This window comes from Pyrus communis, chromosome 4 (assembly GCF_041283825.1).
Source record: "Pyrus communis isolate YQ-2024b chromosome 4, ASM4128382v1, whole genome shotgun sequence".
Lineage (NCBI taxonomy): Eukaryota > Viridiplantae > Streptophyta > Magnoliopsida > Rosales > Rosaceae > Pyrus > Pyrus communis.
The window spans coordinates 21,809,858-21,825,166 of record NC_142568.1 but is presented as its reverse complement, the minus strand read 5'-3'; the positions used below and the strand labels follow the sequence as shown (position 1 = coordinate 21,825,166).

At 36.7% G+C, this 15,309-nt stretch overlaps 2 protein-coding genes and 1 pseudogene across 2 annotated transcripts; 2 read left to right on the top strand and 1 right to left on the bottom strand.

Annotated features, from left to right (window-relative positions):
* Positions 1–1,750: 1,750 nt before the first annotated feature.
* Positions 1,751–4,401, bottom strand: LOC137723733 (putative methyltransferase At1g29790). Its single transcript, XM_068462927.2, has 2 exons — positions 4,063–4,401; positions 1,751–3,346 (listed from the first exon to the last, which is right to left on the bottom strand). The coding sequence occupies exon 2, from the start codon at positions 3,267–3,269 to the stop codon at positions 1,860–1,862; it is 1,410 nt and encodes a 469-aa protein (XP_068319028.2). The 5' UTR covers positions 3,270–3,346; positions 4,063–4,401; the 3' UTR covers positions 1,751–1,859.
* Positions 4,402–4,798: 397 nt separating this feature from the next.
* On the top strand, positions 4,799–7,602 carry LOC148697629 (uncharacterized; annotated as a pseudogene).
* Positions 7,603–9,803: 2,201 nt separating this feature from the next.
* Positions 9,804–14,731, top strand: LOC137723429 (uncharacterized). Its single transcript, XM_068462627.2, has 4 exons — positions 9,804–9,985; positions 10,142–10,188; positions 10,853–11,689; positions 12,242–14,731. Exons 2-4 carry the CDS (start codon positions 10,183–10,185, stop codon positions 14,186–14,188), a joined length of 2,790 nt encoding a protein of 929 aa, XP_068318728.2. The 5' UTR covers positions 9,804–9,985; positions 10,142–10,182; the 3' UTR covers positions 14,189–14,731.
* The last annotated feature ends 578 nt before the right edge of the window (positions 14,732–15,309 follow it).

The following is a 15,309-nucleotide window of genomic DNA, read 5'->3' as shown; positions in this document are numbered from 1 at the left end:
TAAATTTCTGAGTTTGAGGTGATTATTTATTTTAAATTCTACGTTCTTTTTTGGTCTATCTCATTATCCTACTTCACACAAATCTCTTTTTCTCCTTTATGAACAGCCCAAATGTTTGAGTATGACGACTTTGAACTTAAAAATCCCGAGAGAAACTTGATTCCTACCTAGCTAGCAAAAAATAGACATATATACGTGTACTATATATTCTAGCTAGATCAAATATTCCAGCCGATAAGGGATATTTTTATGACATACTTTTGTGATAATGTTCTACTGTTTTTTAACCAGATAGACATATAGATACACATTTTTTCTATACTACTATGATTTACGAAAATAATAATTCGCAATTGGCGGTTTTTTCCTTTTTAAGTACATACATATATAGCTCGACAAAGAAATTTCTTGGTACTGAAGGAGACTTAATTTCATGGGTGTAACTTTCTACTCAATACTCTTACATGATTCATTTAATTCTCTTGATTGTAATTTGCATTAAAACTCCAGATAGAAGGTCAGAAGTCCCCTTCTAATAGGTCAAGCACCGATATTGTCTTCAATTCAACCGCTTATTAGACCAACGAGTGTGAAATTAGCACAAAAGACTTGGATAAGATTAGAAATAAAACCACTCAATATAAATTATACTTTATTGTGTCAAATCTTTATGGCACGGAATGTTGATAAGTGAAAATTATACTCTATGATATGGAATGTTGGGCGGTAAAGCATCAACATGTACATAAAATGAATGTAGTGGAGATGAGAATGCTTCATTGGATGTGTGGGCACACGAGAAAGATAAGATTAGGAATGAGGATATCCAAGGTAAAGTAGGAGTAGCCGAAATTGAAGGAAAAATGAGAGAAAATCAGTTACGATGGTTTGGGCATGTGAAACGAAGGCTTACAGACGCTTCGGTTAGAATATGCAATTACGTGACAGAGGTTCAGGGCTGAACAGATAGAAGACCTAAGAAGACTTTGGAAGAGACTTTGAGAAAAAACTTGGAGTACTTGGATCTAACGGAAGACGTGGCACAGAGCTGAGCGCAATGACGTTTTAGGATTCATACAGCCGACCATACTTAGTGAAAAAAATGCTTTGTTGTTGTGTCAAATCTTTGACGTAGGACTTTGTGTACTCTTCAACGAGAAGGCCTTCTGTACGTGTGTCGGATTAGGGGGGTTGTGAGTCTTGTGACATAGGATGGAACCAACAGTGGATCGTGACATAGGATGGAACCAACAGTAGATCATGGTTAGCACGACAAGTCATGGGGAGTGGGATAGGGGATGTATTTTGTGTTTAGATCAGCATGGACACGTAGTTCAGTTGCCGTCGGACTCAAAAATTCTCCTCTTCAACGTACTGTGCTCGAATGTGGGATTTGGTTTGTTATCAACAAGCCCAAAACGAAGTTAAACATGGGTTGCAAATTTGTTTAGGGATAAAATGGGTTGCAGCTTGGTTTGCAGCCTGCACTATAAGTCCAGGAGCTGAGAGTCTCAGCAGTGCTTTTCTGGCCTGATTTGTACCATTGTCTTTGGGCCTCATTTAGCTTGGGGTCTTAGGAAAAGGAAGGGATTTAGGCACCCTATTTATGTATTTCAAACCGAGTATTTTACAATCTTTTGCGATAACAATGGAGTTTAGGAGACTAAAAGCCTCATGGTTTCATGTAAATTGAACTCGAAATCAAAACCTTTGCTGGAGAGAAACATTCTATGCAGTAGAGCTAGCTCAGTTGTCACTAATGAATTCATAACTCATGTTATTAGCCAAAATGTCGATTACGAAAACAAAGACGATCACATTTTAGGGAAAAGCTATTTTTCTTAGTACAAAACATGTAACTATATTGCTCTTGGAGGTTTCTCCAACAGCGCAGAAAAGTAGACCTCATCCTTTGATTTAGGAGAAATAGCCCACTTGTGTTTCTTGTACCTCAGCTGCAGAAACATGTACATGAAATCATCCAAATCCTTTCTAACACAGAAGAACCGGTCAATCCATAACAATCCGCCTGGCCTCAGAATTCGATCCCAATCAAACAGGATAAAATCCAGCAGTTGCAGGTCAATCCAGCCGTCTAGAAATCCACTGGTGTGAATCAGGTCCATTGTGTTGTCGAAGAATGGTAGGCGTTGATTCAATGTTACAAACAATGGAATCAAACCTCTCAGTGCAATCATCTCGTTGAAAGGCGCCTTGAGGTTAAGAGCAGTAGAGACTACTGTAATGTTATGCTCTCTCATCCTTGCAGCGAAACTTCCAGTGCCAATGCCAAAGTCGAGACCAATCCTCATCTCCCCGGGCTTAATAGTCAAAACATCACTGATCAGAAAATCAACGGAAAGTGAGCTATTTGTAACCCATTTAAGCTTTTCCTTCTCCATTTCGAAACACCCGACACACTTGAAATAACCCTTCTTGGTGTTGTTTCCCATCAAGCACTTAAAGTTCCTGCACTGATAATTGCTCCACCGCACATTTCTATCATCCGGCAGTTTCCAAAGAGACTCATTGATAGGGTAAGGCTTCTGGTAGACCATTGAGGCCCTTGTCAAGCACCGCCTCCGAGGCAGAGGATCACAACCGTTAAGCATCAGCTTCTGAGCTAAGTTCCAATCATCGTTACAATAAGACCCGATATCATAGCTCATGTACTCTTCCAACTCTTTCTTGTATAACACACAAGCATGTCCAATTGTATTGTATATCCTTTCTGTTCCATATATATTAAGCTTCCCGGTTCTACTCTCCTTTGGGGTTATATACTTCCTTATCTCTTCAATCACAAAAGTGTTAATCAAAGGCTCCTCTTTCATCGTTGAGTTGTGAATACCTTCAGCTTTAGGTAACCGAATCAGCCTCAGAGAAATGTGAGCGGCATAAAGAGGCCTGATTACGTCCTCCTCCAGATACTTCTTGTACTCGAATTTTGTAATGTTAGTTGTACGTAAAGTCTCTTTGTCCTTCTCCATTTGCTGGACAGCTGACTCGAGCTTTTCTTGTAAGCTTTCCAATTTATTTAGAACTTCCCCTACTCGATCAGACAAAGCTTTTATGTCAAACCCTTCATATGCATCTTTGACGCCAGTAAATTGTCGGCATATATCTTCATTGTGGAAGAAAAACCCAGCAGAGTAGAACTTCACGAGACTGCATATGCTCAAAATTATAACAAGGCCTCCTAGTAGAATCTGAAGCCAACCCATTGATTTATTACCTAGTCTACATTTCGGATGACACAACCTCGCCATCCTGAATTAAGCACGAAACTTCAACTTTCTTTCTAACCAACCACTAATTCTGTACTTCCTTGTCTCCGATTTTCAACCTAGTAAAAAAACCAAATCACAATGATTACGAAATGATCTGAATGTAAAATGTTCTGCACAAGCCACCATCGAACTTCCACATCTAAAACAACGTATCATTTTACCAAGAAATTATAGGAACAGAGAATGGATTACTAAGCCTCCATATCAAATTTATCATGCTCACGGAGAAAATCCAAGATTCGGTTGTGCGTATATCTCGCAACATGAATCAGATTTTACAGCAATGGATAATTTTCTCTTGCGATCAACAGACGCATAAACATATGAAATTTCTCCCAAACTTCACAGAGGAGCCAATTGCCGTTACCACGGTGTGAATTAGTTCTAAATATACCATTTCATTCTCAAAAACCAAAACATCAAACACAAGTTAAAAGACTCAGAATTCCTTTCATTTCCTCAGATTTTCTCAGCATCCAAACATCATCTTACAAAGGAAAGATATAGTCGAAGCTGAAAACAAGCTACGTAAACCATAACTGAAATATATAACCCAAATTTAAACATATCCAGCACCAGAATCTCCAGAAATATGCATCAAATCTAAAGCCAAAACATCAAACACAAGTTAGAAAGACTTAAAAAAGTTCCTTTCTTTTCCCTCAGATTTTCCCAGCATCCAAACAACATCTAACAAGAGAAACATAGAAAATGAAGCTGAAAGCAACCCGCTTAACCATTAATTAAACAAACCTTCCAAATTTAAACCTACCCAGATAAAGAATCTCCTCCAAACTGAAGCCAAATCAATCTTCCTCTGCACAAACTTGACATATCTTATAAACCCAAAATCTGAAAGATAAAAAGATTGGATCTTGCAGTAATACTTCAAAATTACTCCAAATAATACATTTCCCAATTGAGCATTAAGAGCTGTAAATTAATTATCTTTCAAGCTTACTAAACTCACGAAATCCACAAAATTCGCCACATTTTATGCTCTTTTGAATTATTTAATTAATTTAGCTGCATTTTTCTCACTCAACAGGCTTTGAAGCACGAATCTCCAGAGGAAAAATGCTGATCATACAACAAATTTATATAATTAAATACTAAATCTTTTGCACACTTGTTGTTTAAACCTAGAGTAATGTTAAGAAGACTAAATTTATAGATTAAATTTGTAAACTAAATGATGTGTCATTAATAATTCAATCATTGACTTCTATATTATTTAGTTTACAAATTTAATCTCCTAACATTACTCTTAAATATATTAAAATGGTAACCAATTATTTGGACTAAAGTTGACAAACAATGAAACATGATTATTGATGATTGAATTATTACTTAAACGTTGATAACGTAATTATTATGTAAATTTGGTTATCGAGTCGAATCGAATGAATAAGTTTAAAAAAAATCAATAGACAAAAATTAATAAAACACTACCATAAAAAATTAATATGGTTAAGATTATCTTAAACTAAAGGAGTTACTCTGTAAATATGCTGATCTGGAGCTCAATGAACAGCGTTGACCAGATGATGGCGGTGGGCCGGATCAACCCGATTAGGCCCGGTTTAATTTCCATGGAAATGAAGAAGGCAAGAGCCCTAAAACGGCACGAGATGAGGGTAGCGTGACGTCGTTTAGTCACATGCACTGCCGTTTACTGAGGTCCGGATATTACTGTAGTTGTCGTGTGACCTAACGGTAAAACGGTTAACGAAGTTATCGTGTTAGGGATGATCTTTTCGAATTTGAATTTATTTCTGTTTTCATTTAGGGTTTGCCATTGTGAAAATTGTGATGCTAAAGGCCATCTACTTAGAGAGATTTTCTTAGTACTTAAAACCACTAGCGGAGCCACATTGGGGTCATTGAGCTTACATGACCCCAATAACTCAATGTTTTTCTTTTTCTATTTCTTTTTTTTTTTTTTTGTCTTGACCCCTATCAATTTGGGAAATAAATGGTTTGTAGGTTAGCTTTGTTTCTCAACGGTTTCCTCTTTGCTGCTGCTGCTTCAATTTTCTTCTTTCTTTCCTCTATCTTCTTCTTTTGTGGTGTATCTTCTTCTTAATTCAGATTTTCTCTATCTCTTACAATGTGCTTAACTCAAATTCTTATTAATTGACCAAAAAAAACTCATGTTCTAATTTTCACTTATGTCCTTGATTGCATATTTCCTGGATGTATTGACTTCTTGATTCGTGGCTTATTGCAATGTGTGGTGCTTGATGTTTTCTTTGACTTTTTGTTAGTGCTTTACATATAAACAAAAAATACGATATTACTACGTGGACAAATTATAAACAAAAATATGCTTAATTTTACACTTACTTATCATGACCCCATTGTTATATAATCCTGGCTCCACCACTGCTCAAAACACATATACATACTTTATATGTTAGTATACACGTAGAAAGACACTTGGAAAAAAATTTCACTCCGCTTGTGTAATAACTTATAGCAGATCGTCCCGTATTTCGAGCACATTGAAAAATAAAGAATTCAACCATCAACCATTATATTATGTGGTTTACAAAATATGGTCTAAAAAATAGTCTTGCTAACATTTTCCTTGTGAAAATACAAGATAAATTGTCACATCCCGGCCCTGGGCGGATCATTTCCGAGGCCCGCTCCACCACCGTAACACGATATTATCCGCTTTGGACTTACCATTCCCTCACGATTTTGTTTTTGGGAACTCACGAGCAACTTCCCAGTGGGTCACCCATCATGGGATTGCTCTAGCCCCCTTCTCGCTTAACTTCGAAGTTCATACGGAACCCGAAGCCAGTGAGCTCCCAAAAGGCTTCCAAAAGGCCTCGTGCTAGGTAGGGATGAGAATATACATTTAAGGATCACTACCCTGGACGATGTGGGATGCCACATAAATGCATACTATGGGTCACATTATATTTTGCACTATCCTGGTTTAAGGTATGAAATATTTTGGTTTTTGTATTTCAAAAATTGATTTTTAATTTTGGGTAAAGTACAAAAAACTACCTTAACTATTGGTGTCACAACACTTTCAACCTTATCTTTTAAAATTGACAATGTCATACCTCATCTTACGAATTTGTGCCAATATTATACCTTCCATTAGCCTGCCGTTAATTTGTCAGTTAAATGCTGACGTGGCTTGATTCAGGGCCCACTTTCTATTAAAAAAAATTAATAAAATATTATTAAAAACTAAAAAAAAAAATCATTTAATATTTTTTAAATATTAAAATAATAAAAAAAAGTAAAAAAAAAAAAAAAAACAAAACAAAACCTTTCGTCCCTTTCCCCCTTCCCCCATCTACCTGCTACAACCCAGAAAACAAAAGAAGAAGGAAAAAAAAAAAAAAAAAAAAACCTTTCGTCTCTTCTTCTTCTTCTCCTAATTCTTTCTTCTTCTTCAGGGGGTTGGGGGTTGATGGGCTTTCAAATTTTTTTGGTTGAAGATTAGGCAGGGGTTGTCACACAAATCCCTAGATTCATAGCGTTATGTCGATTCCTGCACGTTCCAGCTCCATGGCTGGAGACTTTTCCAGCAGCAGCAGACCTCCACGCCCATTTCCAAAACCCTAGCCTCTGCCGATCGCAAATCCAATGGCCTCCTCATCCACACCAAACGCCCCTACCTCTCCAACAGGACGACTTCTTTTTCTATCGATGCCATCGACATGTCCCGGCTTACCTTGGTCGACGACGACAGGACGATCTCCGGCGGACACCATACTAGGAACGGGAGCTTCCAGTTCCGCGAAGAAGTGGCGGCGTCGTGGGTAGAGGTCGGTTTTTGGGAGGAGTAGTGAGCGGAGTGGGACCCGGAGGTGCTGCTTGATTGGGGCTTCGACGGCGTATGGGACGTGTTCGGATTTTCCGGTGGTGGTGGGGACGGACTCGAGTGGGGAGCTGTTTGGGAATGGGGATGCGAATTGGGCGATGAAAGGTTTTGATTTTTGTTTTTTTTTTTTGTTTTTTAAATTTCTTTATTATTTTAATATTTAAAAATATTAAATGATTGTTTTTTAGTTTTTAATAATATTTTATTTTTTTTTTTAATAGAAAGTGGGCCCTGAATCAAGCCACGTCAGTATTTAACTGACAAATTAACGGCAGGCTAACGGAAGGTATAACATTGGCACAAATTCGTAAGATGAGGTATGACATTGTCAATTTTAAAAGATAACGTATGAAAATGTCGTGATACCAATAGTTGAGGTAGTTTTTTGTACTTTACCCTTTAATTTTTTACTACAATGCAGTTACAAAGTATTACATTATTAAACATTTTATCCCTTAAATTATCAATTTAGCTGTTATTCTTTTACTTGAAAGTATTTGAAATCAATAAATTTTGACAAAATGTGAAGACTTTAAAAAGACAAATCTTGAAAGTGACGAGTTATGAGCTTCGCTCACCCACACAATTTTTTTACAAGATCTTCCCTCGTACAAATAATATATGGGAAATAATTTCATACAAATTATTAGGTTATTGGACATTTCATTCGGCCCAAACTCACTTTTAATACATATCATATCATATAAGAGTAATGTTATGAAGATTAAATTTGTATAAAAAAAATTTACAAACTAAATGATGTGTCACTAGTAAGAAATGAGTACGTTATCAACGTTTATGTAATAATTCAATCATCAACTTTCATGTCATTTAATTTAAAAAATTATTTATAAATTTAGTTTCCTTAGTATTAATCATGCTGTAAATATTTGACAAAATTTACAGTCTCAATGACCACTCTCCAAATTATTCATATCGATAAGCTTCTCCATGTCGTTTTGAAGTGAAGGAACATGATTGATTTATAAGGTAGGTTTTAGGTTTTGCATAATAGCATACATATGATATAGGTTTGTAGTCATGCTTCATACTTGGCAAACAAACGTGTCAACTTTTCAGCATAAAAAAGTATCATGTAATTGCCAACACATCATACACTTCCATTTCATGATACACATTTTGCATGTAACAGTTCTCTATTTATACACCAACCCTTAAGCATGTATCTTAAGTGCATGTGGTTCAATATCATAATAAATAAGGTGTTGGGTTTTTACTCATGCATTTCGAGTTCAAAACTCTCTCATTCCTTACTGTTGTAATAGTTTCGAACCCTCCATCTCCCCTTGATAATAATAATTTTAAAAAATAAAATCTTAAACACTTCCAATGATACAAAAATATAGTGACAAAGATGGCTTCAAGGGTTAGTTTAGTGGTGAGAAGAAGTGTGAGGCAATGAGTGAAGAGTGAACACAGAGTTTGAAACCCTCACGTAATAACAAAATATCGATAAATTCATGGTTATGACAAAATTTTCAACATTAATAAACGACAATATTTTCTATTTCGCCAATATTGTTGATATTTTTCTAGCACCTCTATTACTTTTGGTCTTAGTTTTCTATGAAAAATACGAGGAAGACTAAATTTTTAGACAATTTTTTTATAAACTACATGATGTGGCGATTGATGATTAGACTTCTTATTTAACATCATATGGTTTACATGATATAATTTAAAATTTTACTCTCTTTAACATCACCTAATTTTCACTTCCGCTTGCTAAATGGGTATTTCCATAAGATCGACTTGAGGTCGTTTATAATAATTTATACTATGCTTATACCAAACATGTTCTTATGATAGTCGAATATTTATGATGACATGAATAAGTTCTAGTTTGTTTTATTCCAAAGAAAACGTCATAATTTGAGTATTTCAGTTAATTACAAATAGACAATGATGTAATTTCTCATTTCCCATTTACACAAGTTTGTTCGAAGTTTATTCATGTTTTTTTGTTTGTTTAAACTAAACAAATTTACGAGATTTGAACCTAAATATCATTTTGGTTATAAGTTCTCCCTTTCACATGTTAAATGAGCATTTTAGGATTGAGTTAAGGTTGTTCAACTAGTCTTTACTTTAACGGCGTCTTTCTTCTTAACTTTGTTAGATGTCACAAGTTTAAATCTCCACTCCTCACTAATAACAAATAAAACATATCTAACGAGATTTGAATATTTATGAGGACACGAAAAAAGTCCTAATTTCTTTTATCTTATAAGGAAAGCTTCATAATTTGAGTATTTCGGTCAAATCAAGAAGAGACAATGTTGTAATTTCTCGTTTGCACTAGTTTGCTCAAATCTTATCGGTTTTTTCCTTTTTCAGGTTAATACGATAAATATTAAACTCAAATCTCCGATTTTTACGCAATGAAAATATCGACGCCACTAAACGAGACAGTCATTGGCGACAACTTAAAGTTTTCACGAGATTCATACCAAGATCTCCTTTTAACTGATAATAAAAATATCGACGTCATGATGCTGAACATTCATTGGCAACAACTTAAAGTGAAGTGTTTTGATTTGTCAATTGTATTTTTGGAGTCTTTATTTTTTATTTTTCATTTTTTTTTCTCTTGAAAAGTTTCTTATGTGATGCCATTTTTCTCTTGTATGAAACTCCTTGTTGACACGAGACAAACATATTCTCTCTTCCTTCTAGCCTATAAAGCCTTCCTTCCTCTGTATGCAAACACCAAACACCACTTTGATTTTTCTGGTTCTCACTTCTCTCCTCTGTCCTTTCCTTCAGCGCCCGTGAATTCATCCCTCTGAACCCATATGAAAGTTCTTCTCTTTTGAACCAGGTACTCTCTCTCTCTCCTCTTTTTTTTTTTCTCTCTCTTAAGGCTGTGTTTGGTTGTTATTTATTTGCTATACTTTTTTTTCGATGTGTTTGATATTATAGTAAAGGTTGAAAATAGATGTGAATCAAAAGTTAACTCGAAAACCCATTTGCGCAGGTCTTGTTTTTCACGTGGGTTCTTGACATTCAAGCTCTTCCATGGAGGTTAGCCACTACTGAATTCTCTCTCTAAATACTCTTTTGCATACTGTTTTTAACGCTTGTGAGACAACTCTTTGCATTGTTGTTATTGTTTGCATTTTCTGGAGTTTTATATGAGCTAAATTTTATGGGTTAATACGAGAATCCGAATCGGGGTTTGGCTATGGAAGTTTAGTTTGAATGCTTTTACTTTTGGCAGTAAATTTGTTATATTTTGGTTGTAATTGCGTAAGTTTCTGTGTTTTTGTCTCAGAGAGTGCTGCACACGTTTGATTTTAGTTATTTATTTGGCTTTTGTTTTCGTGACGCTGCGTTGTGTGGATTGTTTTGACATGCTTGATAGCATTTTTTGTTGTGTCTTATATCGATATAGATCTAGGTTGCTTATCAGAATTTGGTTTGGTGATCTTGAAATTTTCTGCTTTTATGTGTGCTTTTTTTATTCAGGTCGTTTTTTTCTTTGTTCTAGTTATCTTTATCTGGGTTTCATTTTTCGTTAGCATTTGCACTCCCGAGTTTACAATTGATATACCGTGTTGGATTGAGGAGTGATGATGATATATGACAAATGATACCCAATGCAGTATGCTGAAGGTTTCGCGGTGAAGGTTTAATGCCTTTTTCCGTTCCTAAGTGTTCATTGTTATGTTTCTATAAACTTTGGCAGGTGGAATCAGATCAGCCAGATGATGTTGGTAATTGCATCGAAGAGACATCTGTTCAGCATTTATTTGATCCAGGTAGTCCTGATATAAGCAATATGTTCGGAGAGCAGCAGGTGGCTCCCCGAGTTGGTGATGCATACCAAGTGGTAATCCCTTCCATGACTATGGACGCTGAGCAGTATAAGCTTTTGACTAATCCCGTTCATTCAAAAGTTGTTAGTGGTTCCCATTACTTTCTAGTTGGTTTGCCCGTACCAATTGTATATTCTGACGAAGGGAATAGTATTGAAGATCACAGGCTGGAATCTCCAACTAACCCTGATAATGTGGTTAATGGAAAGAGTTCTAAGGAAGCTAGAAAGAGAAAAAAGGATCCTACTAGACTGAGGAAGAAAAGTTCAAAACTTAAAGTTGAACCCTTGTTATTTGGGTTAGACGAGGGAGAAGAATCAAAAGCAGAAAATGTTGAGCCGATTTTGGTGGAAGAGAATGCAAATCGATCACTTAGAAGCAAGTCCTGTTATCCAGTTCCCGGTTCATCAAGAAGCACGTTGAGTGATGCTGAATTGGATGGTTTTCTTCTGGGCTTATACATTTTTGGGAAGAGCTTTTACCAGGTGAAGAGATTCATGGAGCACAAAACCATCGGAGAAATACTGTCATTTTATTATGGGAAGTTTTATAGGTCTGATGCACACCGCATATGGTCAGAGTACCGGAAAAGTAGAAGAAAGAAATGTATCATTGGGGAGAAAATTTTTACAGGGTGGAGGCAACGGGAGCTGTTATCTCGTATAATTCCTCATGTCTCTGAAGAATCTCAAAAATCTTTATCAGAGGTACTTCATAATTCACTGTTTAAGTATATATGTAAGAAATATTTCTGTCCTTGAATACAAATTAATAGGATCAGATTATACCGCCATTTATTTTTCCATCTTGCAATGGAGTTGAAAAGGAAACCTTGTTATGATGCTATAGATTCCAGAATAAGTATATTTTGTTTGACAGCACACTTAATGCATGTCGATACCATTTTGTACTCCCATGGCTTCATCACTTCATTCTCCCTTCTTTGTCATTCTTCAGAATCGAGAGTTTGACGCATGCATTGCTGAATTTTATTGGTGGAAGTTTGTTTTCCTCAGTTAATAGTTCTCAATAGTGACAATAATAAAATATAATAATGTTGACGTCTGTTGTTACAAGTCAGATGCATAATATTTCATGATTCAGAATAGGTTGATTCTTGTATAACATATAGCTTAGATTTAGAAATGGAATACAAACGCTTCTATGCATGCTGTTGAAGCTTGAGTTACTTTTATCTATTTGAGAGGTAAATGTTTTGATTCTCACTCCCCGTCTCTCATGTGATCTGTTGTTAGCAGGGTTACAAATTATTTGCAGAGGGGACAACGTCTCTAGAAGAATATGTCTCGTTCTTGAAGTCCACTGTTGGCATTCGTGTCCTTGTGGAAGCTATAGGAATCGGGAAAGGGAAAGAAGATCTCACAGGCTTTGCCCTGGAACCTGGAAAGAACAACCAAGGGCTTCTAGCTTGTCCAAAATTACCAGCTGGCAAAGCGTTTAGTTCTCTTACATTCAGTGAAATAATTAAATATTTGACTGGAGGGGTTCGGTTGAGCAAAGGGCGGTCTAATGATATCTTTTGGGAGGCTGTTTGGCCGCGTTTGCTGGAAAATGGGTGGCATTCTGAGCAACCTACACATTCTCTGGTTTTTCTTACGCCTGGCATAAAGAAGTTCAAAAGAAGAAAATTGACAAGGGGAGAGCAGTATTTTGATTCTGTTAGTGATGTTCTGAACAAAGTGGCATCTGAACCAGAACTTATTCAGCTTCAAGGTGAAGAAGAACTTGTTCCAGAGGCGACATCAGACCAGGATGATCTATCTAATCATCAACGCCATTGCTACCTCAAACCTAGGGTCGCTACTAGCAAACCAAACCGGATGCAGTTCACTGTTGTTGACACCAGTTTGGTCCATGGGGGAAAATCACAAGGCATAGTGGAACTGAGATACTCACCAGTTGAAATCCAAAGTAATCAAAAAACCAATTGTTCAAGAGAAAATGAAGGAGACTCTTGTGAGAATAAATTAAATGAACATGAGAATGATACTGCTGAAATGCAGTTGAACAGTAAACCCAATATGGCCAAGCACCTGAAGCGTAAGAGGTTCACGATTGTCGACACCAGTCTAGTTCATAGAGGAAAATCATCAACAGTTATAGAACTGAGATGCTCACCAACTGTATTTGAAAGTGTTTCTAAGTCAACTGGTCTTTTACGAGAAATTGAAGAAACTTCTTCTGCTGATTTATTGGGCAAGCATAAGCCTGATGCTGCCGATATTTCATTGGATGGTGATGTGAATAACTTCAGCGACAACTGCCATAGGGATACATCGGATATTGGTGGTACAAACCAAATGGAAGTAACAAATAAAGCAGATTCTGCAGAAAAAATAGAGGGCCACCCAGATCAAAAAACTGGCATGTCTGATAACAAGAAGCTGAAGAGGACTACATTACATAAATTTAGTCGGAAAGAAAAATATAAACATTCAAATTCTGTATGTCCTCTCCCCAAACGGCGAAGATTAGCTGCTTGTGCCAAGGCAGAAACAGGTTGCCTCATCAACACTTGCTCTCAAGGTTTGGAGTCAGAACAAGTGGGACCTCATGGCACCTTGAGTTCTCTAAATGTAGGCGAGCTTGTTGTTTCTCTAGCGGGTCCTCTTGAAAGGGAGCCATCAATTGCTTCTCTTGCTGAAGGTGGTCCAGTAAAGGAGAATACTTCTGAAACTCGTGGTGGGAATTGTTCAGGTGAGCGCATGTCGCATGAGAAGAATGAGAATCATCAAGACCAGGAATCATCCAGGCTCAACCTACGTGATTCGATGGACAGTGAAAACGTTGTTGTGGTCAACCTGGAAATAAATGTAGACAGTCCGTGTCTCCCATCAAGTGAAACGCATGTTGTAGACACCTTGAGTACTTCTAACATGATCTCTAGGAGGCAAAGCACAAGAAACCGACCGCTAACACCTAAAGCATTGGAAGCTCTTGCAGACGGGTTATTAGGCGTTAAAAAGAGAAAAAATAACTCAGAAGATGTCCCTGGGGTAAAGCGAGTCTCAAAACCCTCCAGCAAGGCCCGGAGGAGAGTCAAGGTAACATCAAGTCATGCTGATACTGTTAGTGAAGTTGGGGCTTCAGAAGAAAACAAGGTGAATGAAGCTTTGAATGTTAACAAAGATACAGATAGCAAACCTCTTGATCAAACTGGAGAAAAGTGGCCAACTGGCTGCTAGGAGTGTTTAAAGACTCGTGTCATCTTGAAGTTGTGATATTTGGAAGAATTAATCCTGGTAAGGTGCTAATCTCTCTTTTGATTTGTAAAGTGGTTTCAAAACTGCAACAAGCTGTAACTGTGAAGTCTTCCAGATGGACAAGAAAATTGTCAAAAATTCAATGATAGGAGATTAAACTAGGGGAATTTGACAGCATTTTTTATGGCTACTCATGGTTTTTGAAACGGGGTAACTAGGAAATTTCTCGACTGAGCTATGGATGACTGTTTCAAGAGGTCACTTGCCGTTCAAGTTTCTTCCAAAACTGTTTAGTTAGTGGGTTTGCATAGATAATATAGTCTGACATGATGAACAGAATTTTACTTTCTTGTTATCTTTTATGAACTTATCATCTTTGTAAGTTAAACATGTATTCGGATAAAGATCCAAGGCTGGTTTCGATGACTTTTTTGTTGGTATTTTCAGCAGGGTTTTAAAGCTTTGTAGGCTCTTTTTTTTGTTGACAGAAAGTTAGTTCTATATCCTATAAAGAATATCTCATAATCTCATTGTTATTTTGTGCCCTATGGTTTCTATTGCTCAACACCTGATTCTATACACGGGAAATGCTAAGATCAATCGTTCACGCACAAAACGGTGGATTCAGCCGTTAATGTGTCGTAGGCCTCGCGGGATCAATTGAAAGTAGGGGTTTACATTTGCTTTCCAAACCTATGATTTGTCAATGGTTTCTTTGGGCCTTAATTGTCTAGGGCTTCAAATAGGCTTTTGTATGTTGGGGCTTCAAATATTAGATGGGCTTCCAAACATGGGCCTGCTTAGGTTGAAATGCAGTTCTTAGTTGACCCAATTGACCATTACCGTAATTTCATTGACCATCCTAATTACTTTAATTTAGGACAGGAGAAAGGTTCAAAACTATTACATTAATTTAAGTGAGTGGAAGTTTCGAATCCGAATGCATGAGTAGATTCCCAACAATCTATCTATTAAGATATTGGACCATATGCTTTTTGGCTAAACACAATTTTGTCATGTTAATCCGCAAAATTTATACCTTTTCCTACTCTTACCAAAGAACAGAAAAATATATTTGGTTTCTCCATACGTGCGTATAGTTA

Bases quoted from the DNA above. Each gene is read 5' to 3' on its own strand.
- LOC137723733 (XM_068462927.2), bottom strand. From the start codon at position 3,269: ATGGCGAGGTTGTGTCATCCGAAATGTAGACTAGGTAATAAATCAATG.
- LOC137723429 (XM_068462627.2), top strand. The intron at 11,690-12,241 runs GTACTTCATAAT...TGTTGTTAGCAG, and splicing joins CTCAAAAATCTTTATCAGAG to GGTTACAAATTATTTGCAGA.